This window comes from Lepidochelys kempii, chromosome 8 (assembly GCF_965140265.1).
Source record: "Lepidochelys kempii isolate rLepKem1 chromosome 8, rLepKem1.hap2, whole genome shotgun sequence".
NCBI classification, from domain to species: Eukaryota; Metazoa; Chordata; order Testudines; family Cheloniidae; genus Lepidochelys; species Lepidochelys kempii.
This window is the reverse complement of record NC_133263.1, coordinates 45,881,371-45,906,671: the sequence shown is the minus strand read 5'-3', so window position 1 is coordinate 45,906,671 and position 25,301 is coordinate 45,881,371. Positions and strand designations below refer to the sequence as shown.

The following is a 25,301-nucleotide window of genomic DNA, read 5'->3' as shown; positions in this document are numbered from 1 at the left end:
AGTGCTGAGCATCTGCCCTCTGAAAACCAGGCCCCTAGGTTGTCTCAAGTTGAACGCCTGAAGCCACTAGTTACATGAAAATCTTATCTTAACATAATATTAATAGTGTAGTAGCTGCTGATGCTCACAAGTATGGCTGGTAGATAGCTACTTACCTCAATTAGATTTTGTTCATAGTATGTTATTCACACTTGATCATATAACTTCTGTTTTCTTTTGTGCAATAGCTACAGCTGCAAATGGACAAGATTTTAGTTTTTGTTGTTGAAACCAGAACAGCTTAAATTCTCTTTCTGAGTTTCCGCAGAGAAATATTTTCTCTTGGGGTGGGGAAAAAGACATTATTCCCCATGCTTTTCCACTTTAAATTCAGTTCCTTTGGCTTATTTAAGCCTGTGGAAGCAGTTTATTTTTTGCCTACAAGATCAATGTACAGTAGTTTTCTTGTTTTTAAACAGTCCAAACTGAAATGAAGTGCATACCATTAGTTCTAGTTAATTTCAGTGGTAAACACAGATCCCCTATTTCAGGTCAACTGTTTACATACAAACAAGCTATTCCAATCCAGCGGAAGAAAGGCCTTATGTGCAAAGCCTTGAAGTACTGAAACCAGTTGTCATCCCTAAGTCATTTGTTGTTAGATGTGTTACGCCTCATCTAACAAGTCTGTGGCAGAGTTTCTGAATTTGTCACAACTGAGTCAGTTCTCAGTAGCAAGGCTAGAATTTACCCAGAGGACCAGAGATTACAAAATCAGAGTTTGTAGTGCTGCCTTTAGGAGTGAGTCACAAGACAATTGGCAGGTTGAATCTGGTACTTACGCTCTCTGTTAGTAAGTATTGCAATGAGCTGAGGGAATTTCTGAGGGTTTCATTCACCTCCTCGGTTCTTTACTGTTTTGAACCCAGCTTTGATCTAAAAATGTGAGTTTGTATGGAAACATGTAACATATCCTCTGAAAATGGACTCACGTTGGATCTTCCATTAACCCCTAACTGCCAGGAATCCAGATTTCCTGCTGCTACGCACTAATGTAAGCCAGCTTGATGCCTAACGGTTAAAGCTCCGAACATGCTGGTATCAAAGGAATGTGTTGCTGTATTACCAATCTGTAAGCACAGCTTTCTTGGCCCTCTTGTTCCAACTTTGAATGAGTAAATAGCATGGAAAGAGGTTTATGTTTCATTCTGCTTCTGTGTAGTTGGAAAACGATGAGAACAGCCAAGCAGACAATTTCTCCATGGACCCTCAACTGGAGAGGCAGGTGGAGACTATTCGCAACCTTGTGGACTCCTACATGTCTATTATCAATAAGTGTATTCGTGATCTGATACCAAAAACAATCATGCACCTTATGATCAACAATGTAAGTAACAACCTAGCTTTCTCAATCATTTTCAAATGTTTGGTTTTATCTTCAACTCTTAAAGAACTGACTCATTTTTAAAATAGAGAGCACTGCTGTACGGTGAAGAGAGGACAACGAGCATATAGAATATCACACATTGCAAACATGAGTAGTAGTTCTGCCCTTATTAAGACAAAACACTGGAGACTTCTGCAGCAAAAAGTCCAATGCTCTGCAGTTTCTTATAGTCGTTACTGTAGAATACTATAGTATTTTTAATGTAAGGCTCAGTTCAGTTCGTCCTAGTTGGCCACAACAGTACTGTTTAAAAGCATATTCCAGACCCAGTCATACTTGTCCTTCAGTGGTGTGTTTGTAATGCCTCCCACAGAGTGCAAGCTGGGAACTCCACCTAGACAGCAGCTGACGATGTGCAGCAGACCTGTATTGCACTGACCTGTAATCCTTAAATGACCAAAGGCCGTGAATGTCCTTGTTGCATAAAGGGGTCAGCCAGAGCCCCGCCACCTATGCTCGGGCTCTCTTCCCCCCCCCCCCATCCCTCACCTGGAGTAGGCGGGACTCTGGCCATCAGCCCCAGGATGGCAGCTGCAGCACAGAAGTAAGGTGGCAGTGGGCGCGGAGTCATATTGATGAATATCACTTGTCACATTGACACCTTATTTCTGTGCTGCTGCTGCTGGCGCCCACGGCGCTGCCGTCAGAGCTGGGTGCTCGGCCAGCAGCTGCTGTTCTCCGCTCTGCCTTCAGAGCTGGGTGCTCGGCCAGCAGCTGCTGTTCTCCGCTCTGCCTTCAGAGCTGGGTGCTCGGCCAGCAGCTGCTGTTCTCCGCTCTGCCTTCAGAGCTGGGTGGCGGTATATGTACTTGTGGGGGAGTAAACGACTACAGACACAAAGAAGGGGGGCCCAATCAAATAAGTTTGAGAACCGCTGGTTTAGAGTATCAGAAGAAATGTGTGTGTCTGTCTACCCCCTAGATCATCTGATTTAAAAGTAGCTTTGCATTAGCATTGCTAGCCTACTGCTTGAGGACCTAGAAGTCCTTCGCTTCCTGATAGAGTCCTGACTGGGATCCATTCTGTCCTACTCTTTGTACTACTACCGCTACTGCCATATTTGAATTAAATCACTATGGGAAATAGCACTTCCTTTCAGTCACTGACAGGACCTTCTTTAGGATCTGTTAAGTCAACAAAAAATCAGTTGTAATAAATAGAATACAGTAAAAAGGAAATCTGTCTAAAATGTAGCATTTACATGAGAATTCACAAAGCCACCTTTTATTTTCGGAAGGCTGATATATTGGAGGTTTGTGGGAATTACATTGCACCTGAGATCTGGATGGCTGGCATAGCAGCTTGAATGCAGTCCACTAGTTGGTACGGAATGTACAAGATCTTCACACAGTGGGGAAGACCAACTAGGCTTCTCTTAACTTCTCTTGGGCTAATGAGGCCAATCTTTGAACTATGTTAGAATCCTGGGAGGGAAGATTCACTGAGGCCTTTGCAGAAGAGTGTGAAAACAAATGGAACTTCCACATTTTTCCAAAATTAGCACAAATCTAGAATTCAGGAAGTGTGTATGTGGAGCAATTCTCTCTGCTCCCTCCAGAGCACAGCTGGGACCTTGCTTTATAGACTTAAGGGGAACTCCGTTGCCTTTTGAAAGGGATATTGCTCCAGCTCCCTTTCAGAAAGTGCAGAATTTAGTGAACAGTTCCTGTGGAAAGTTTACATTACATTTTCTGCCACTCACGACCCCATATGGAATTGTTTAAGAAGTTGAAATGCTTTGCTTCAGAAGTACAGTGCGGTAAGGCCTTGTACACTGAAACTCTGTGGCTGTCTTATTATTAAAGCATTCCAGGTGACAGTGGCACAAAGAAACAGCACATTTTTGACACTGTCTAGTTCTAAACTAACCTGTCAGTCAGAGTACACACCCTGGGTTTGAGTGCACCAGTGCTAGCAGAAACGCTGAGTCCACTCTTATAACTTAAAATTATACCAAAGAATGAAAGCTTTTCAAAAGAAAGTGTGAACACTTGAGAATTAAATGTTAATGCATTTATTTCCAGGAGGCTCGAATTGAAAAAAATTGAAAAAACCGTGAAGATGTTGCTTTTTTTTTAAATTGACACTGTTAAACAGAGAAAAGAATAACTTTTTGCTTAGCAAGCCAAAATGTCATGCAAAGAAATGGGAAGTAGGGGAGCAGCATTGGAAGCTGAGTCCTTTTCGGCAGTTTTCATTGTCTGGAGATCTTTAGAATTCCCAAACCATCCACTGAGAGAGAAATGAAATTAAACCCCTTTTAATTATTCTTTTCAATACATAGTGTCCCAGAGTCCTGCCTGCAGAGCTCTAGAAACAAATTGATCCCAAGGAAGTGGTTTCCATAGCAATCGCAATCCACTGAATATCTGTAGAACTTCCTCACCAGTTGGAGGGATCTTTAAGTGATGCTTACAATTCAGTGTGAAGTACTGGATTCAAATTTATTGTAGAGAAAATAGATGGATGCTGTCCTACAGCATGTCTTGTATATGTCTGTCTTGAATGTATATTGCTACGTTCCAAATCAGCTGCTAATTAGGGTGAATGTTGGTTACTTTAAAAGAAAAGAAAATTTACCACAAAAAACCTTCATCAAGTTATTATTAAAGAGTCAAACACACCTAAATGAAACACAAGGTCAGAATTCAAAGCTGACATGTTACTAATACATAGGGCCCTGCAAATCCACGGATATCCGTTTTATATCTGCGGACCATTTTTGCGGATCACAGATCAGATGCAGATACAAATTTTGTGCAGAGCCCTAATAATGTACCTCCTGGTGCTGAGGTATTGGAAGTTGCAAATAGTGGGTGATCTTGGAAAAGGTAGGCTCGGCTTGATGGATTAACTCCAATTTAAACTTTAATACAGGTCTTTTAATGTTATGGAAATGACTGTCTGCCTATTCGATCCCATGGTAGCGGTAGCCCTGCCTGTTGCTAGTTGAGATTTCCATGCATGCTCCTTTAGCGCCAGCTGTGAGAGCAACACTTCAAGCTGCTCTCTGGGCTGCCTTGTGCTATCTCTCACCCACATACAGAACGCCTCTCTGAATTCTTGTCCCTCCCTAGAAGATCTCCAATGAGGCAGGATCTGGGGTACTGGGGTATTAAGATGCATACGGTGATTTTGAACATTGCAGGTTTGAGCCCTGTTTGGGGACATATCTTAAACAGTTTGTGTAATATTGTGTTTGTCCTGGAAGGGGCTAAGGTATCAGTTCCCCCAAGCCTGGAGAAAGCTGCGTGTACAGAGGGCCCATCTTCTCCTTGGAGAGTTGGTCTGCGATCAAATGCATCAGGTGGGGAGGTAGACTAGCCACATAACAGCTCCAGTGCTGAGCTTACACTGGGGATCAGTGAGCATGCCTGGAGATCTGTGCTAACAGTAGACAGGGATCTACCATGATAATAGTTGCAGACTGATGTTGTTCAAACAGATATTTGTGGTTTAACAATTCCTTTACGATCAGCTCTGCCCTTAATCTAATTTAAGGATTTTTTTTAAGTGATGCCATTTAAATTTTCATTTCATCAAGTATAATTTGATGCTGTTTAACTAAGATATCTGTTTTTAATGTGGAGCTTCTGGCAATAGCAAGGAAAATAGTGTATTCTGGCATTTGATCAGTACCATCCGCTGAAAAACAGCGTGAGATTCATGGGAAAAATTTGCAGACGTTGGTAAGAATTCATATATCTCCTCTTGAACATGAACGGGAAACGACAATAGCTTCCAGTGACCATGTGCCTGTTTTTTCTGGAAGGCCCCCCTACTTTTCACTGTTGGAAGGCACTGAACACCAGTTCAACTTAACCACTGGCTCTCAGGCCTTGTCTACACACAAAAACTGTCCCAGTATAAAAATAATTAGTTTTTAAAACCATGTAATTAAGCTAGTGCAAACTCCTCTGCAATCAGAGGTTGTACTTATGAAATCAGATGTTTAGGAATGTGTTACTGTTAGCGTCTCAAGCGCAAATAATCTTTACAGAGTGAAAAACAGATGAGAAATAGATCAGAAGAGTTTTAAAAAAAAATCCTCCAATGCAAGGATTTAATAGATCAACAACTGGTCTCTGAATCTATTTATCACAGAATTATTTAAATACCTCTAGATCTGTATCTGTCTTAATGTGCCCCAGGTTTCTATAATCAGGGCAGGCATAGCAAGGAATCAGTATATTAAATTAGATTATATATTCAGTTTATAAGATGCGTGTGTATATGGGGGCATTCAGGGTCCCACTAAGTTGTCAGAGATGAAAGACTTGATGTGCAGTAGGTGAAATTAGTATTAAGAAAATAATTCTGAAAGACATTTTATAGTGCCTTAAAAATTCCATTCCCGGGGAACTAGATGGCTTACGGGATTGGTGATGGGCTGCCCTTTAACCTTTAGGTCAGCTGTTCAGAATTGGACCAAAAATGCTCTTAGGACTTGACAGCTGTTCAATAGCCTGTGTGAAATGAGTTAAAAATATAGGAGACACCTTACAGGCTTAGATCAGTACTTGCCGCTGATGGTGTCTAAGGGCCATATGCCTGAAAGAAAGGCAGAAGAACCCCACAATGCATTGTGCAGTGTTACACCATGAGCATATCTTGGTGTGGCATATGAGGGGTATTCTCAGTTCAGGAGGATCCTACAGAGATTTACATATTAACAACAATACTTACAAAAAGCATTTTTCTACTCTGTACCTCAAAGCACTTTACCAGGTTTATCAAGCAGAATTCTAAAAGTTTCCTCCCTTCCCACAAACTCAGCTACCCTTCCTGATGGCCAGCATCCCTGTGGCCTCAGAATGTGACCATTGGTTTAGCTAGTAGGTATATAGTTCTGGGACCTCCCCTCTTCCTCAGAGACTAGCATGAACTTCTAAGGCCACTTTCAAAACTGGCACCATAGTGGGTGTTCAATACAGGGAGGTCGAGAATTGAATAGTTACACTGAATTAACCCTAGAGGTGAGAAAATTCATCTGGTAGAGTAGCATGCCACCCTGGCTTCTAAGCTTAAGTGGTTGAATAGTGGACTTCAGTTCCCAGTGCTGTCTGTCTGGCACAATTTCTCTTGATCTCTCTTCTTCTCTATAGATCTGGTGTATTCTCATTGAAGTGCCAGCATTCCAGTGGTGGCAGATGAACTTGATTGTGCCTTGTCCATTGTTTTGAAGACCTCAACTGTGTTTATGCAATATCTTATTGCCATTTGCAGCCCGGTAGCAGGGGTCTTCTTTTGTCTGATTTTCTAGGTAAAAGAATTCATAAATGCAGAGCTCCTGGCTCACTTGTATTCCTCTGAGGACCAAAACACCTTGATGGAGGAGTCAGCAGAACAGGCTCAGAGGCGAGATGAGGGGCTTCACCTGTACCAAGCCCTAAAAGAAGCACTGGCAATCATTGGAGATATTAGCACTAGCACTATATCTATCCCTGCCCCACCTCCAGTTGATGATTCCTGGCTACAGCAATCCCGCAGGTAAGGATCTTCAGATCAGTTTTGCAGTGGAAATTAAGACAGAGAGCTAGATCTTCAACACCGCTACCTCTCCACCTTCTCTGGCAAGCTTTTCTCCATTTCTCAAATGAAATTCTTGAGAGAATCAAAAAACTCTTGTTGAGGGATGGGAGTGTGCAGGTGGAATTCTTGTACCGGGTAATCCTAAAAACCTCCCATGAGAGCTGAACTTAAACAACCGAATGCTCAGAATTCATCTTTGCCCAGTGGAAGGTTCTACCAGTTAAGCCACCAGCCTTCATTCCAGATATTTCCTGTCCTATTTTGTTCTAGAAGGGACATGGAGAAAAGGGTGCTTATAAAACTCTTGGGGAGAGGGTTCTGGTATATGAATCTGTTGGACGTGGCAATCCTTTTTTTGGATATGTCAAGCAGCTTTGGGATTCATCATCTAGAATTATCTTCCATGGAGCTACTGTAGTATCTGTCTCCTGCACCAAAAGATATCCACCCTGTATCTAGTCCAAGTTTTTTACTAATTCTTCCAATGTTCATATTACGTGGATAAATGGAAGAGGTATATGTGTCAAGAAAGGTGCTTGTAACCTCTTTTCTGCCTTTGAGAATACCATGTAGAGTACTTTGTTTGTGGCTCAGTTGATAACATCCCATTTGGTTGCTATGGCTCAAATAATATAATCACTTATGCTCCCACCCTATAGCATCTCAATTTCTTTAAGGGTTTTTAACTCTTTTCTTCCCAAGCTCAGGCAACCCCACCTCTCTGTGAAACCTAAGTCAATTTTTGTGTCCACTTTTTGGTTCTTTCAAGCCACTGTAAGATTTCAGTGTTCCTTACCCGTGGCTTCCTTAAAAAGAGAGTGACCTTCTTATTAAATCCGCCTAACAAATTGGTGTTAGAATACTGACAATACTAAACGCATTATATTTATCTTTGTGATTGCACACCTGATTGTGACCTTAATAATGCCTGCTTTCTAGGGATGGTGTGATAGTGAAGGGTTGCATGTACATGTCATCTTTGTTTAGTAGAAATGGGGGGGAAAGGTAGACATTTCTTTTGAGACTTGGAAGCATCTCTGAGCAGTTCTTTGGAATGGATGGGAGCATGGAAGGTACCATCCAGAACAAAGGAAAATGAGAGAGTTGTCATTGCAAGAATATACGATACTAGCTCTGTGAGATACTGGGCTGCCTTCAGGACCAAGACAATATGAGAGAGAGGAAAATGTTCACAAGATTGTTACAGGTTTCAGAAAGTATTTGGCTTCCATTTTTGAAGACCATGTAGTTTTCATTAATCTCGGATTGATTGTTCATTAGATCACCCCCTCCAAGTCCTTCAACTCAGAGAAGACCTACATTAAATAATCCCCCAACCAGACCTTTATCTGGCCGAGGACCTGCTCCAGCAGTCCCATCACCAGGCCCTCTGTCTGGGGCTCCACCGGTCCCATTCCGTCCAGGACCATTACCTCCATTTCCTAACAACAGTGAAGGCCTTGGGACGCCACCTCAGGTTCCATCTCGGCCAACGCGGGCTCCTCCCAGTGTTCCAAGGTAAGACATTGAATAAATCTTGATGCTGGGTATGGTTCTCATCTTATAGAATAACAGACATATTTTATATTGGGTAGAAAATTGAAACACAATTTCTTATATCTAAAATTAACAAAGCAATACAGTGCTTTCAGTGCAGAGAGACAAAGGCAGGGTTTGACAAATCCATTCGTATCACAAAGCTTATTTCTCAGAAATTAGAAACTTTTCACCCAAGATTAAAGACCAGTGTGCAGTGAATTGGTCCAAAGAAATGCTCGACTGTCTGACTGAAGTCAGAACAGCTGCTCATGGTGTTTGGTACAGCTAAAAGCTGTGAAAGAGAGAAGAAGAGACTCGATTACACACAAAAATCATATCTCTGCTCATGAAGGTGTAGTGGCTCACGTTATCCATTCTGGTTGGATCACAAAATGCATCTGTCTTCAGAGGGGAGGATGATTCATCTCAGTGAGAGACATAAAAAATCAGCCACTTAAAGAACAGTGGTAAAAATCTGACTTTAACTCACAAATACAAAGGCAATTTAGAGCTGTGATTGAAAATCTCTCCACAGCTGACCACAGTGCACTTAGCATTACAGCAGGTAGCTTAGATAGTCACATGGCACAACGTGGTAAATTAAGGGACTGGAGACTTGCCTTCACTCCAAGTTTCCTTTAATTTTTTAGCATTTTTATCAATACTTTCAAATGGCTTTAGATATGTGTAATTTTGAGAAAACACATTGGAAGCCATTGTTATAACATTTTTACTATTAATCTGAATTTTACACCTTTAAGATATTACAATTTCACAATGCCATCATGTAATCCCTAATCATTCTTGAGTATAAAAGATTGTTATTCCATCAAGGGGTTCCAGTTATATCTGAAACTCTGAGATGTAGAAGCAGAATGGACCCCCTTGTAAGAGATGGCTGACTCATTTTTGAATCTTATTAAAAATGAAGGACAGCGTAAGATGATTACAAGTAGAAAGGTAAAAGGTACTTTTGCAAGTTTTCCATTTTTTAAAATAGCGATTGACAGTGAAAAATTCCCTCACTGGAGGTTAGGAGCTAATGAAATGCTTCCACTTGAAACTGTCAGCCGAGTTATGGGTGTCAATAATATAGTTTGTCTGGATGGGATACTTTCAAGTTTAATTGTTCTATCCAAGAAAAAACAAATCAGGCCCATCAGACAGTGGAAACATTTTTGTGTTTTTTACCATTAAAGGGCAAAATGTCAGTGGCCACACATTAATTGCACTTGGTGTCATTTCAATATACACAGGAATATCCCCCATCTGTAGTTTTGTTACTGGTTAATATTAGACCACTGAGAAGAAATACAAAAATGCTTCCCTGGGTGTTAAGCCATAGGCCAAAAAGTCTATGTGAATTCCCCAGTTTGGAGAGTTTCAAACTGATGCCAGGGCTCCTTTGCCAGGGTCTCCATTGTGTCATCAGAGAGGTATATGTACACACCAGATGCAGAGTCAAAATCCAGTATTTTGTCAGTTGTGCTACTGGGGGGAACCATAGGTGCCCAGCAACTGTTAGCTTGCCTGTCCTTATGAATGAGCATACCTTCTCTTTTTTTGCCTTGCTGTGATTTGCATGGACTCTGCTTTCCTAAGATGGGTGAAATAATGTTTTGACTGCTAAACTGGGAGACTGGGTGGAGCCCCTGCCTCACAGAAGAAGCTTGATTAGGCCTCATTTCAATAGCCTGTCCATTTATGGATGCATTTGCTGGCATAGGAAACAAATGCTGGTGAAAGAGGTCAGTGTGGTTAAAATACCTTAACTGTCCGTATGGAAGACTTCATAGCATTTGTGTTAAATGTAATCTGCAGTACTTCTTCTGGACTGAGTCATGGTTCTCTGTAGCTCGAGCTGCGAACTCCTTAGGTGTAAAAACACATACATACGCTTAAGAATGTAGTGGAAGAGTTCACATTTGTGCTGAAACGTCAAGTTTATCCTGCTGACTAAACTCAACGAGAGGAAATTTCTGAGAAGGGGCTGGAGGGGGAAGTCACCTGAGAGGGACAATGTGTCTGACTCCTATGCCTATTAAAAGTGCAGTTTTAGACTTGGAATTTCTGCTCCGCATGGTCTGTTTTTAATAAAAGCCTGAGCAGGATTGTAGTAAATTGACTCAGAAAAGGGGTCTCAGATACTAAAGGGGGAGGTGGGGAAAGACTTGAGGAAGAGTTCTTGTTGACACTTTAGCTTTCTCTTTTACTTCTTTATATATCTAGTCTGTCTGCTTTACCACCGTTTTCTCCAGTGATTCCTGAAAGTGTTAGGATCCATCATATCCAGGAAAGTGGCTTAGCTTCCTGAGAGGAAAGAGACATTTTTTAACTTCTTCTTGACTTTCCAAAGAAGCCTCCCCTCTCCTCACTCACCCCCATTAGTCAGGAGCAGAAACTTGTAACACAACAAGACAACATGAGCATTTTACTCTTTCCTGCTGAGCTTTCAGATTAAAAAAGCAATAACCAAAACTGTTTTGAAAGGAAAGATTCAAACCATGCTGTTCAGTGTATGGCCATGCATACGTTTTGACTGGAGAATTTGCCACCTCATTAGCAAGATATGACCCCTGCCTTTTAAAAAAAAATCTAATTTTATTCCATGTTATTAGCGTTTAATCAAAGCAGCTGCAATTTTACAGAAACCATGAGCTCTCTGCAGTTTTTTTTATTGCTCCTCATTTAACATACGGAGAAAGGAAAGGGGCAGGGAAGAGGGGAAACAATTTTCTTCCTTATTTCTCTCTGATTCTCAAGCTGGTTTGGGTTATGTGTCCTGAGTATTTCTGTGAGGCAACAGAAACTATTTGCATGATGCATGCCTGTTTTAATTAATCCCACTTGAGATGGGTGGATCTCTCCCAGCAGCAAAGCTTGTGAGTAAAGGCCCCAGCCTTTGTTAGCAGCTTGATGCCAAAGTATCTCTGATTTGCAAAATATCCCCTGCTGCCAGAAATCAGATTATTCCCCTCTCTGTTCTCTTAAAAGGCTGCAGCGATATTTTAAAAGAAAATGCAGATGTGCACTTGCTTCAATAAGATGACTGTAAGCTTGCACGAACGCCACTATAAAGTTCCAGAATGTGTGTTTGTTTCCTGGTTTAGAGATACTGATCTTTATTGAACACTAACTCGAGTCTTAATGCCGTTACTTTAAGTTGTAGCTTTTTCACTGAGTGGGCATCTCAGCTTTGCCATGAAGAAAGAGAAGGAATTGGAAATGTGTTTTTCCTGGTAACAGAGCCCTCTGGAATCAGCATGTGCGCCCGTGATTATGCTCTCTGCCCCTTCCCATTTTTCGTGCTCTGTAGTGTTACTGCAGCTGGGGGAGGGAGCAGAGAGCTTCCACTCAGTGAAGGCTCAAAGGCCATCATGCACTTGCCACTGGGATCTGCGCTACCTCCAAACATTGTGGAAGCTCAGGACCTGATTGCACACAAATCCTAGAGTGAGATGTTATGTCCACTGACAGGTACAAAGCCCAGATAAGCTTTATAGAATGGATGGCATCCTGTTCCTGCTCAGCTTTCACGCTCAGGCCTGTAGTCATGGAGCTGCCAGAGCACTCAACAGCAGTTCTGGGCATGATGGGTTTGCAGGGGTAGGGTCTTAGAATGGGATGATATCAATGAAGAATTGAATCAATCTGCTGGGCTGCTGATCAACTGTTCAGTGGGACTGCCCTGCCACTCGCTGCTCTCTGCCCCTCAAGGCAGGAGGAGGCAGAAAGGAGGGAGTGGCGGGTGGGAGGCGCTCAGGGAAATGGGTCTCGGGGGAGGGGGCAGAGCAGGGAGGGGAAGAGGAGAATTGGGGGCAGGACCTTGGGGGAGGGCCGGAGCCGGTGTGGGGCACCCACCAGCAAAACGAAAAGTCCACGCCTATGGTTATAACATCACCTGTTGTGTCTCATCATTCACCTAGAAGTCAACAGGAGTGAGGTGCCTCACTCCTTTAAAAATCTAGCTCTAGAACTTTACTCCATATTCGTGCAGCACCTAGTACAATGGGGTCCCTATCTCTGATTGGGGCCTCTGAGTGCTACTGCAGTTCTAGGCAGAACTGGTAACACCACCAATAGTTCAGGTTGTCCGACACTTCCCATTGTAAGACTCTCTGTTTTCAGTTGTGTTTGACTTTTTCAAACACTAACCATTCAGGCTGAAATTTTCCATGCTGAGGGTCTCTGCCTAAGGCTGCAGTTTTTTGGCAAGTTTTATCCTGTGCACCGACAGAGGCCAGGGTCCTGCGGAAAAAATAGAATGTGATCATACGATTAAAATCTGTAGCGTAATGCCTATGTACAAAGGGGCTGAATTGGATAGATAACCTTCATTCTGGCATTTCCTAACTGGTGGGCACTTTCAACCTTATGAATGTTCTTTTACTGGACTTTTTGGCTGAAATATAAAATAATAATAAAATGGCTGTTATTTTTAGCTGAGCACTTTTCGGTGTGTGCTCAAAGAGCTGATGTTCTAAATCAGACTCAGCCTGAATGCACAAGGCACGGAGTGCAAGGTGCTCTTGCAGGAACAGGTATTGTAAGTTAAGATTCTATTTAAAAGCATAATCAGCAATCCAGAATATACCCCATATGTGCCTGGGACAAGTTAACTTGAACATTGTGTTAATGGAAGGATTTTTAAAATGGTAATTTCCTGGGTTTTAAAGGGGAAAAAAGAAGCTAAAGCATGACTGATTTCAGCTTTGCTTCCACATCAAAATCATATACACTGTTTATAGCAGCCCCATGCCAAACCCCTGTAACTGTGTATTCATACACTCCATACTCCCGCATAACTCCAGTACCACCAGTCCCAAGTATTCAAAAACCATGAGATTTTAAAACATGTGCGTACATTATTCCCTGTCTGATTTCTGATTTGAGCCTTTAGGGGTTTGAGCCTCCTCCCAATTGATTTATCATTTCCAGTTCAAATTTCAAGCTCAGATGCCCTCACAGTAATGCAGTCCTCACTGCTGGGTGCTCAGAGAAGGAACTCCACTTACCTTCTCGTAACTCTCCGGGCAGAAGAACTGCCATTTTTTGCTTCTCCATCCCCACTCCCATGCCAACAATCTGCCAGCCCCTTGCCATCTTCCTTTCCGCCCACCCAGTTTGCTGCTCCCTTCACATTCCCCCTCTGCTCCTACACAGCCTCCCACCCCGTACATTCATCTGCTCCCATATTTTCCTTCCTTTTCTGTGTGTGTGTGTGTGTGTATGAGAGAAAGAGAGAGAGCGTGTGAATAGGGGAGAGGGCATATGGGTCTGTCTATACTGGGGGACTTTTTTAACTGATTTTAAATCTGGTTCTGCAAAACCAGTAAGAGGCATAGTGTAGACCCATTTTAATGAACCAGTTGCAAGGCCCTCTTGTGATTTAGTAAAAGCAGGGCAGGCTGCCAGAAACTGGGTCTACTCTACACCATTGCTCTAATTGGCTTGAAAATCAGTTTAGCTGAACCAGTTTCAAAACTGGTTAGAAAATTCCCCTAGTGTAGACAGGCCTGGTGAGAGAGTGGAGGGAGGCATTTGGGGAGAGAGAATGGAGAGAAATGGTATGAAGAGAGGAGAAAGAAGAAAGGAGACAGAGGAGAAACATACAGAGGGACAAATCTGGGGATAAGCAAGAGGCTAAGGGTACTAATTGGATAGTTGCCCTCAAACACTGCTGTGACCTCCTGTGGTCCTGTTAGCTGACAATAGCTGGGAGGATGATTAATTTGCTTAATGATGTACATTTTCAGCAAGAGATTTTTTGCCTCATTAGCTTTTTTAAAAATGTACTGATTAGTAAAAGGAAGTGGTTTTTATTTTTAGCAACTCTCGGCTTTAAAAAGAAAAGTGAAGGCAAACAATAGTGAATACCGTTCGCCAGGAATGCAGATGGGAAGCCAAAGGTGTGTTTTGTCTTCTGTATTTAATTAATAGCATAACGTTTGTCATGAAGACCCTGTGCCTAGAGAAGGGGTGTCCAACATAGGGCCCGTGGCTGGATCCAGTCCACTAGCTGTGTATGTGTGACCAACATGTCACATTCACATTGTGCAGAATCTCAGATTTCATTTTTTAATGATAGTACGTTTCTAGCCTTCATGGTCATGAAGAAAACCTTCTGAAGGTGAATCGAACGAAACCAATGCAGTGTTGCCTTCCTGAGTCTGCAGACAGCCTGACACAATGTGAAACCTTCTGTCCCCTATTAATCTCATACGAGTGTCAATTAAAATGACTTAAACAATTCAATGTCTCACCTAATTAATTTCCTGCCATTGCAGGGGCTTCAAGCATAGGTGGCACCTCGGTCTCTCCTGTTCTCTGCCTGTGGCACACAACAGCTCCTGAGTCCTCCTGAGGACTGAAAGGCATTAGTATGATTTAAGTTATTGGGCTCAATGTAGGGCTTTTTGGGAGAAATGTAATGGCCTGTATTATGCAGTAGGTCGGACCAGATGATCTGATGGTCCCTTCTGGCTTTAAACACTATGTCAGCATTAACTACGGCATTGATGATCATCTTAGTGGCTGTAGTGGGGAGACAGCTAGGAGTGAGAATTGGGAATTGTATTCATTCCTTGCAGCAGAGGTTCTGAAGATCTCATTAGCCCTCTCTGTTCTCACATGCTCAATCCAGGCAGCACATGCCTGGCTCCAGCCAAACCAGCCTCACATGACTGTGCAAGGCAGTGGGGAATCCTTACTGACTTGGGCGATCCTATTGGAACTAGGGACAGACTAGCCCTAAATGTGTTTATCCATCTGTGTGCCGATTACATTCTCCTTCCCTCATCATTTTGTGGTGATTTTCACTCCCTCCATTGTCTCTGCTCTCCTCTTCTTGTTCTTCTTCTGCCCCTGGGCTTCAAGTCCTGCCCTATTCCTTGCTCCTTTCATCTGCATCGTCCTTCATCATCCTCTTTCCATCTTTTCTGGTCTCTTGTATTCTTTTTCCCCAGTCCCAAGTCTCTTCTCTCTTCCCTGCTGACCTCCTCCCCCCAGAGGTCCTCTTGCTTCTGAACTGCAGGCCCAGAACCACCACTGTTGCTGTTGTTCCTTTCTGCAGCTTTGGCAGGGGCCAGGAGGGAGCATCTGAGAAGTGGAGATGCTGATGTGTGAGCTGGGAAAACAGGAGAGGAATCTCTGGCTGTGGAGACATCCCAGGGTTTTATTAAACAGGGAGAAAATCTTCTTTTCAGTAAAACAGGCAAGGATGCTAGGACTGTCTCTCAATTAGGACAAGCCTGGGAAAATGGGTTTCAGTTCCCCCTAAGATTGAATATAGTGACTTATAGAAGAAGTGACTTTTGTTCCCCACCTAAAGAAAAAAAATCTGTCTAACCTCTTTCCACTTTACAGTCTAAAATAAGCCTGGTCCACAAAGAGACTTGAATCCACATTACCAGTGAAACCTGGCTGAAGAACTGTTTCAATATTTTCTTTCTAAAAAGGTGTGAACACAGTTTCCAATCACAGTGTAGTCTGAGCCCAAGAGGCCGGGAATATAATGAACACTTGCCAATTTTATAGAAAAAAGTAAATAAAAAGCTGTTTACACCTCCAGACCAACAGGAATGTATTGTAAAATACATCCACTTTTGTAAGTGCTCTGTGATGGTCATGGACAGACGTGAATGTAAGATGTAAGTGGAAATAAAAGCCTTTTATTTAGAACTATCCTGGCTTTTCTTCTTAGTCCAGCGATGATCTTAAAGCAGGGCCTCCCACTGTAATTACAGCTATGCTTCACTGAAAGCATATTTTGTGGACTATGTCTCTAGAATGATAGCAGTTCTGAAAAGGCAGATGCTTGAAGAGTTCCCATATGGTTCTGATCGAGTTTTAAGTCTAGACTTGCTTTATTTAGTGACTTTTGCTCTGCATTTGTCTAGCTAAAGCTATTCGGAGCTCTCTTAAAACTGAAAAAAAATACTGTGTGCTCTTTAGATTAAAAATAAAATAAACCTTTTTTATTTTTTAATTTTTGGGTGGAAGTAGAAGTTAAGCCCTCGTATAAAACCCCACTGAAATCTTCAAAGGAGGAGTCACTCCAGAAACATCAGGGAGTTATTAAATAGGATTTCATTGGTAAATTCTTTATGTTCTGCTTAATGTATGCTAGTTAGAAGTTCTGATTCTTTCTGCAGACTCGTTTACTCAATCCTAGGAACGTATGCTCCCCTGCTCCTTTAGCAATAACTTTTACAAATACAGCATTTCCCTTTCAGAAAATGGACCCAGCAGGCCATTAGCTAAAGGGGGCCAGGTTCTGGGGGTCTGCCCCAAAAGTTGAAACTTCAGTGAAAAGATTTGAAGCAACAGCTAAATAGGAATCACTGTAGAAATGACATTTTTATCTAAAAGGACTGTCTGATTCTGAATCTGCCCAGAAATCAACCTTTTGGACCCTGTGAACAGCTAACGCAGTGAATCCGGTCCCAGAATATGAGAGAGTCTGATGAAAGCAGAAAAACTGTGGGCTCTGCTGTCTCTACCAATATCATCTCTTGGCTTCAGACTAAACATTTAATTGGGCTTAGTCACATATTTACTCATTGACATGGCAGCTAGCACAGCACACAGATCGTTTGGATTTGTTTTTCTCTAATTTTCTTTTGATCTGAATGAGTTCAGAAGATTACAGCTCCCCCTGCTGCTGGTTGTAGTCTATAGATCACTGTAGTTTTAAGGGAACATTTGTGTAACCTTTGCTCACACTTCACACTAAAAAACCAGGGATTTTTACAGGCTGAAACCCATTGTTTCCTCAGAACTTTATTTTTCAGCTGATTTAGTCCGACTGAAATAAGAAGGTGGCCTTAAGAAAGATGATCCTATGGGCTCAGCCAGCTGTATTTATCAGGAATAATCCAGGACCTGGCTCTCTGCTCCGTTACACCAGTGTAACCGATTGCTGAAATTCCTTCCATTGTAAGCTCCAGGCCTAAAGTGAGGGAAGAGGAAAGAAGGCCTGTGTTGCAGGCCTGTCCTCCTGTGCTAGCAGTCCAGATTCCTTCAAACTAAGAAGGTGAAAACCTACTGAAAGCCAAAAAGTGGGCCTACACTCGCTATGCCCCTGGCCAAGGAAATCTGGGTGAGTGATAGGTAGGCTTAGCAGAATTAGATTGTTTTTTTTTTTTATCATGTTGATGGATTATATTGATATTTATTTTTAAGCATTTTTATCTATGTAAATTTTCACAGTTGTGGGAAATTATGTGTGGGGTCAGAGGGTAATTATTCACTGACAGTAGGTGCTGAGATTCAAAATGTTAAAACCATCAAAACAGAAATGTCAGCATCCCATGTCGACATGTACAAAATAACTCAACTGAGTTTCCTTAACTCAAACTCTGAAGTTCTCAAGCAGCATTTTCCTTACTTTGCCCATCTGTAAATTTCTGTTGTTATTGAAGGAAATAATTTTTCTTTGGTTTGTGTGTGTCTGGGGAAATCAACATTTACCAACTTTTCCTGATTAAAAATCTAATCCTTCCAAGTCTAGTGATCAGCAGCTTCCAGGCCTGCCCTTTTCGCTCCCTCCCTCTTCAACTGGTGTAAATCTTTGTAGCTCCACCGCAGTCAATAGAGCTAGGGCAATTTACACCAGATGAGCATCTGGTCCTCTCTCTATAGTGCATGCTGGCATCAGGAACAAAAGCTACAGATGCCAGCATTCAGGTTCCCTGCCTCTGGGAGGCTGCTAGACTAGGAGTTGCCTCGCATAACTGCTATGTTCAGTGGCTTGTGGAACCAGAGGGACTTCTCTAGGGTGGAGCACTGCATTGTAGGACAGTCGTGGAAGGAATAAGGCTACGTAGCGCTTTAGTGTATATAAACGGGATGTAGAACAAGACAACCAAACTAATTTCACTGAAACCGAAACCAAATTGAAACTCAGGCCTCTCTATCTTACTGTGCCAGCTAGTTTCTGACCAACCTAGTCTAAATGTAAATTTGAACACAAGAATTTGGAAGTATGATATTTGGATTCAATGTACTGTATCGTTCAAGTTTGTGCTGAAATACATTGCTGGTCTTATCTTTCACATTTACTATGAAGAAGCTGTATGAATTCTCTCGTTTGTAAATTGTACACACATTAGTTGGTGTTTTCAGTAAGCACTAAGCAATGCAACATGATGTACTTCAACAAAGGAACAGTTTAATGTAATCCAGCACAAATGCAGAGCCTTACAAGTTGGTCTTTACAAAACTACCAATTTTGTAATCTGAGCTAACAAACTAACACTGAAGCTAGCCGAGTAGCATTCTTCTATTAGAAAAATACACCATGAAGAAATTGCTGTTTAGGGATTTTATTTTAGCTTGTTGATTTCCACTAGGATATCAATTGGAGTCTGCCCCATTTGTGTTGTGTGTTAGGGATTAAGATTCTCATTTCTCCACAGGGCAGTGTATTGAAATACAAGCTACACTTAAAACAAAACAAAGCTTTTCAAGCATAAACGTGCTTCAAATATTGAGTCCCAGTTCAAATAATACTAACACTCATGCTTTTTATCTTCAAAGCACTTTTAGTGCCAGGAGGCCAGCTTCCAGTGAGGTCATTGGCAAAACTCACATTAGGTTCAGTAGAAGCAGAATTGGGCCCATTTTTCCCAAAAGTCCCCCCTGTGAGGTAGGGAAGCAGTCAGAGATGAAGTGAGCTGTAGCTCACGAAAGCTCATGCTCAAATAAATTGGTTAGTCTCTAAGGTGCCACAAGTCCTCCTTTTCTTTTTGCAAAGACAGACTAACACAGCTGTTACTCTGAAACCAGTCAGAGAGGTTGTGACTTGCTCACTGGGCGTTAATGGCATCACTGCTAGCAATGGATTTAGAACTCAGGAGTTCTTGTGCTCAGACCGCACTCCAGCCCTCTCTCAGAGCAGCTATACAGACTGGCTTGGCTGGGTTCGACTTACATCGATATGGTGTAAGGAAGGCTGGGGTCCTGGCGGGGCAGAGGAGAGACCCTTAGCGGGGGCCGCAAGCAAGGCGATGACTGCCGGGCTGCAGGGGGAGGCCACCCCGCTGCCGAATGACACCTGCCTGGTGACAGAGCCATTCGGCAGCGGGGTGGCCTCCACAGCAGCTGGTGGTTTGGGCTCCTCCTCACAATCCTGGCTGGAGGTCTCTGCTCTGCCCCACCAGGACTACAGCCTTCCCCACACTTTATGCCTGCAGAGATCATTCCCCTGACAGCCTCGCTTCAGAGGGCTCCTTGCACAGCCACGAGACCAGTGACCCCCAAACCCTGCAGGCGCAAGGTATGGGAAAGGCTGGGATCTCATGAGAGTAGAGCCCCCCAGCCAGAACTGCAACGAGGAGGAGGACGACGAGCCCATGGCCGCGGGGAGGCCACTCTGCTGCTGAATGGCTCCGTCCAGTGGTGAGCTGGAGCCAGCTCGCACCGGTTTGCTAGAACCGGTTGTTAAATTTAGAAGCCCTTTTAGAACTGGTTGTTCCATGAGGGACAACCGGTTCTAAAAGGGCTTCTAAATTTAACTGGCCAAAAGGGGCGCCTTAGGCGCCAACTCCATGCGTGCTCCAGTCCTGGAGCACCCAAGGGGAAAATTTGGTGGGTGCAGAGCACCCACCGGCAGCTCCCCAGCCCCAGCTCACCTTTGCCTCCGCCTCCTCCCTGAACACACCACCCTGCTCTGCTTCTCCAGCCCCACACCCGGCTTCCTGCGAATCAGCTGTTCGCGTGGGAAGCTGGGGCAGGCTGAGAAGCAGGCCGCAGCTTCCCACTCAGGCCCAGGGAGGTGGAGGTGAGCTGGAGCGGGCGGGGCACGAGGAGGGCCACCCACGCCGCAGCAGGTAACTGGGAGGGGAGGCGCATGGGAACTGCTCCCCACCCCAGCTCACCTTCACCACCCTCGGCCTGAGCAGGAAGCCACCGCCTGCCTCTCAGCCCACCCCGGCTTCCTGCGCGAACAGCTGATTCGCGGGAAGCCAGGGGAGGGGGCGGAGAAGCAGAGCGGGGCGGCACATTCAGGGGAGGAGGCGGAGGAGGAGTTGAGGTGAGGTGGGGACGGGTGCAGGGTGGGGAGCTGCCGGTGGGTGCTCTGCACCCGCCAAATTTTCCCCTTGGGTGCTCCAGCCCCGGAGCACCCACTGTGTCAGCTCCTAAGGCGCCACTTTTGATGTGATCAGTGGGGGAGCGGCCGTTCCCCCTGCTACCCCCTAGCTACACTCCCCCGCCCCTAGGAGCCAGAGGGACTCTCCAGGTAAGCACCTCCAGGACTCCCCACCTTGCTCCCCAGCAGGTCCCTCTGGCTCTTAGGGGTGGGGTGGGCACCCACTACGGTGGCCCACGAGACCCTCCTGCCCGGTTCTGGGGGCAGTCAGGGGACAGGGGAGGGGGGTGGATGGGGCAGGGGTCCTGGGGGGGGCATCAAGGAACACAGGGGGTTGGATAGGGCAGGAGTCCCGGGGGGCAGGGGTGGGCAACGAACCCCACATGGGGTGAGGAGGGAACCCGTTGTTAAGATTTTGGCAGCTCATCACTGGCTCCGTCCCTGAGCAAGGATGGCCTCTCCTATGGCCGGGGTCTCTCTCGTCGTCTTCACGATCCTGTCATAGAATCATAGAAGATTAGGGTTGGAAGAGACCTCAGGAGGTCATCTAGTCCAATCCCCTGCTCAAAGCAGGACCAACCTCAACTAAATCATCCCAGCCAAGGCTTTGTCAAGCCGGGCCTTAAAAACCTCTAAGGATGGAGATTCCATCACCTCCCTAGGTAACCCATTCCAGTGCTTCACCACCCTCCTAGTGAAATAGTTTGTCCTAATATCCAACCTAGACCTTCCCCACTGCAACTTGAGACCATTGCTTCTTGTTCTGTCATCTGCCACCACTGAGAACAGCTGAGCTCCATCCTCTTTGGAACCCCCCTTCAGGTAGTTGAAGGCTCCTATCAAATCCCCCCTCATCCTTCTTTTCTGCAGACTAAATAAGCCCGGTTCCCTCAGCCTCTCCTCATAAGTCATGTGCCCCAGCCCCCTAATCATTTTCGTTGCCCTCCGCTGGACTGTCTCCAATTTGTCCACATCCTTTCTGAGAGAGATGGGTCGTCCTTCAGGATAGGTTGTAGATCCGTGCTGCAGTGAAGAAACAGATTGACAGAGCCGGAAGAGTACCCAGAAGTTACCTACTGCAGGACAGGCCCAACAAAGGAAATAACAGAATGCCACTAGCCATCACCTTCAGCCCCCAACTAAAACTTCTCCAGTGCATCATCAAGGATCTACAACCTGTCCTGAAGGACGACCCATCACTCTCACAGAGCTTGGGAGACAGGCCAGTCCTTGCTTACAGACAGCCCCCCAACCTGAAGCAAATACTCACCAGCAACCACACAACAGAACCACTAAGTCAGGAACCTATCCTTGCAACAAAGCCCGTTGCCAACTGTGTCCACATATCTATTCAGGGGACACCATCATAGGGCCTAATCACATCAGCCACACTATCAGAGGCTCGTTCACCTGCTCATCTACCAATGTGATATATGCCATCATGTGCCAGCAATGCCCCTCTGCCATGTACATTGGCCAAACTGGACAGTCTCTACGTAAAAGAATAAATTGACACAAATCAGACATCAAGAATTATAACATTCAAAAACCAGTCGGAGAACACTTCAATCTCTTTGGTCACTCGATTACAGACCTAAAAGTGGCAATTCTTCAACAAAAAAACTTCAGAAACAGACTCCAATGAGAGACTGCTGAATTGGAATTAATTTGCAAACTGGATACAATTAACTTAGGCTTGAATAGAGACTGGGAGTAGATGGGTCATTACACAAAGTAAAACTATTTCCCCTTGTTTATTCCCCACCCCCACCCCGCACTGTTTCTCACACGTTCTAGTCAACTGCTGGAAATGGCCCACCTTGATTATCACTACAAAAGGTTTCCCTGGCCCCCGCTCTCCCGCTGGTAATAGCTCACCTTACCTGATCACTCTCCTTACAGTGTGTATGGTAACACCAATTGTTTCATGTTCTCTGTGTATATAAATCTCCCCACTGTATTTTCCACTGAATGCATCCGATGAAGTGAGCTGTAGCTCACAAAAGCTTATGCTTAAATAAATTTGTTACTCTCTAAGGTGCCACAAGTTCTCCTTTTCTTTTTGCGGATACAGACTAACACGGCTGTTACTCTGAAACCTGTCTTTACACAAGTGCTCCCATTGCGTTCAAGTAAGAGAAACTTCATTCTGCATTGAAACTAGACCTACGAGTGAGCTAGCCACTAGGGGGAATGCCAGTGGCATGAAATGCCTTGGAAGCAGAATCATTCATTTTATAAGGGCAGTCATGAACATGTAGACCTACGCACATGCTTCAGTTACTCCATGGAAATAGCTTATTCACTTCAGTGGGGTTAAATGTGGTTAAAGTTAAGCACAACAGCAGTAAAAGGAGAAAATGTCTCTTGGAGTAAAGGACTGAGCTATACTTGAGCTCCAGACTGATATGTATCTGCGTTCACACACGGTCTCATACTTATGATTCCCACCAAAACTTCTTAAGTCAAGAAGTGAACAGGTCTTGGCCTCACTGGGCCCTGTGACATTGAACCCACTCAGTAGTCTTTTCCCAGCTCACCATTCTTGCCACGTTACTGCAGGAGAACTGGGAGCTAACAAGCTATGATCCCAGTGTTAGTAGCGAAGGTCAGTATTTTCAAAAGTTGCTTCTAAGCTCTAATTGAAGCAAATGGGAGCTTTGGGTTTACAACGCCTTCTGGAAATCAGGCCCAAGATTCCTCAAATTGGGCATCGCAATCCACAGCCACTTTTGAAAACTTGGCTCTAATTCCATTCTGTGCCTTTCTAAGCTGGGAGGGACACCTGACCAGTCGACCTCTGAACCTTTGAAACAGAGAACGAACTGTTGGCCATTCCAGGGGGAGTATCTGTACTGCACATGGAGCTGTTCAGTGAACATTTTACCTTCTTACCGGTTGCAAATGCTTATGGGCTGTCCTGTTCCATTGTAATTGGAAGTAGAAATGCGACATATAGCTGCGTGTGCATGGTAACACAGGAATAGCAAAATTTTGCAGCAGTGAAAAGGTTACAGATTCATACTCAATGTTTCTGCTTGTTTCCTCTTTCTCTTTTTCTCTCTTTCTCTCTCTAGCCGAAGACCACCCCCTTCACCCACTCGACCCACTGTAATTCGTCCGTTAGATTCATCCCTGTTAGATTAAGTGAAGTTTCTGGCATGTCATTAATTGCTAACCAAATGTATGGAAGCAACTCGCTTGATAACTGTTGCAATAACCAAGGTATAGTCGCATGTATGGACATCTGTAGGCAAGTAACTGATTTTACTAATATACTCTGTCCATTCTGTATTGCTTATGAGGTCTGAAATGTCATGGGAAGGTCTGTGATGCCTTGACTTTCCCTCTTGCAAACAGCTGATTTCTTAGCTAGTATATTGACATATATATTAATGCAGGCACTTGAGTGTTCCCAGTTCTATACAATCAAACAGGGGCTTGCTGTATTGTGTGTTGTGTTGACCGAGTGCTTAGAGTTTGCCTCTTCCCCATTTCAAAGGGACATCTTGTTTTTATAAGTAGCTTCCATGTTTCTGCATCAGATTGTTTAAAGAAAGGCTTCCTATAATTTGGGATTATAGTTATACACATTTCCTTCCTTAAATGCCAATTGGGCTGAGAGAAACAATGTTGTCTGTAATTAAAATCTCCTGAACGCCCCATAATTACACATGTCCTCATGTCTCTTTCACAAGCCTGCTGGATGGTTACTTTCACTATAATTTCTCAACATCAGAAGCCTCTAGTTTATGAAGGACGTTGCTAAGGAAAATAAGGCCATATATGGTGTGATGGGCTCCACTCTTTGTGTCCCTCTTTACAGGCCAAGGGGCAGTCAGTCTTCTCTTTTAGTAACTGGTAAGAGCCAGATTCTGATCCCCTTGCTCACATTGGGTAGTATTTCCTCATATGAGCATTCCTACCAAACTTGATGGGAGCATGAGTGTAAACATAACACACCATGAGTAAGGCGTCAGAGTCTGGAGTAAGTGGGTGGTATATTTGGCATTTCAGTGTGAGAAACTGGAACAGATTGGATATGTGAATGTCTGTAACTGAGCCACCAATTCCTTACCCACTATTTGAATGATATTTTGACCAAAGTCACAGAGTTCAGATCTGAATTTGGATCTGAGCTTTCTCGGTAGCAAGTGCTGTTTGGATCGAGGATTTTGTTTGAAGCTGATCTCTCTTTTCAACCATTATTAAAACCCTCAGACAAAATTACACTGTGTAAAGATTTTGCATTTTCATTCATTGAAATCCCCTGTGGCTTGGTATGATAGTCCCTTTATCCAACTAAAACAAGTGAGAAGTGATCAGCTATATATCCTGGAGATGTGTTATTTTAAATAGATCAGGAAATTTCCCTCCCTGGTGTACAACAAATGAAGTGGACAGAATTAAACTAATTTGGCCTGATGTCTTCAGAAAGTATTTGTTGTTAGTTTATTATAGTTACAATTCCTAAGGGAAGGCAGTTGGTGGTTATGATGGCCATCACTGTAATGAATCAATCTAATGAATTCATGTATTGAAGCTGTATGTGGTACTACAGTACACAGTATCTCAATGGTTGGGAGGGATCCTATCAGAACCACAACCAGTGGGAATTTTGCCTGTTAAATATTCCCAGACTGTTGATTTAAATAATAGCTGTGTCCACCACTGAAGCAAATTGTGTTTCTGTTACATAAGAGAGTTTAACTTGG

The 25,301-nt window shown here is 43.7% G+C and overlaps 1 protein-coding gene across 7 annotated transcripts in view; it reads left to right on the top strand.

The window, feature by feature from the left end:
• DNM3 (dynamin 3) overlaps positions 1-25,301 on the top strand; it is a 298,280-nt gene that overhangs the window by 267,494 nt on the left and 5,485 nt on the right. For 2 of the 7 annotated variants that reach the window (XM_073356323.1, XM_073356322.1), the window contains exons 18-21: positions 1,202-1,366; positions 6,688-6,914; positions 8,238-8,474; positions 23,664-23,811. In XM_073356323.1, coding sequence (XP_073212424.1) covers positions 1,202-1,366; positions 6,688-6,914; positions 8,238-8,474; positions 23,664-23,733 — 699 coding nt within the window. In that variant the 3' untranslated portion in view covers positions 23,734-23,811. Of the gene's footprint in view, positions 1-1,201; positions 1,367-6,687; positions 6,915-8,237; positions 8,475-23,663; positions 23,840-25,301 lie in introns of those variants that run through there. The other 5 variants (XM_073356326.1, XM_073356321.1, XM_073356327.1 and 2 more) reach the window with 3 other exon arrangements.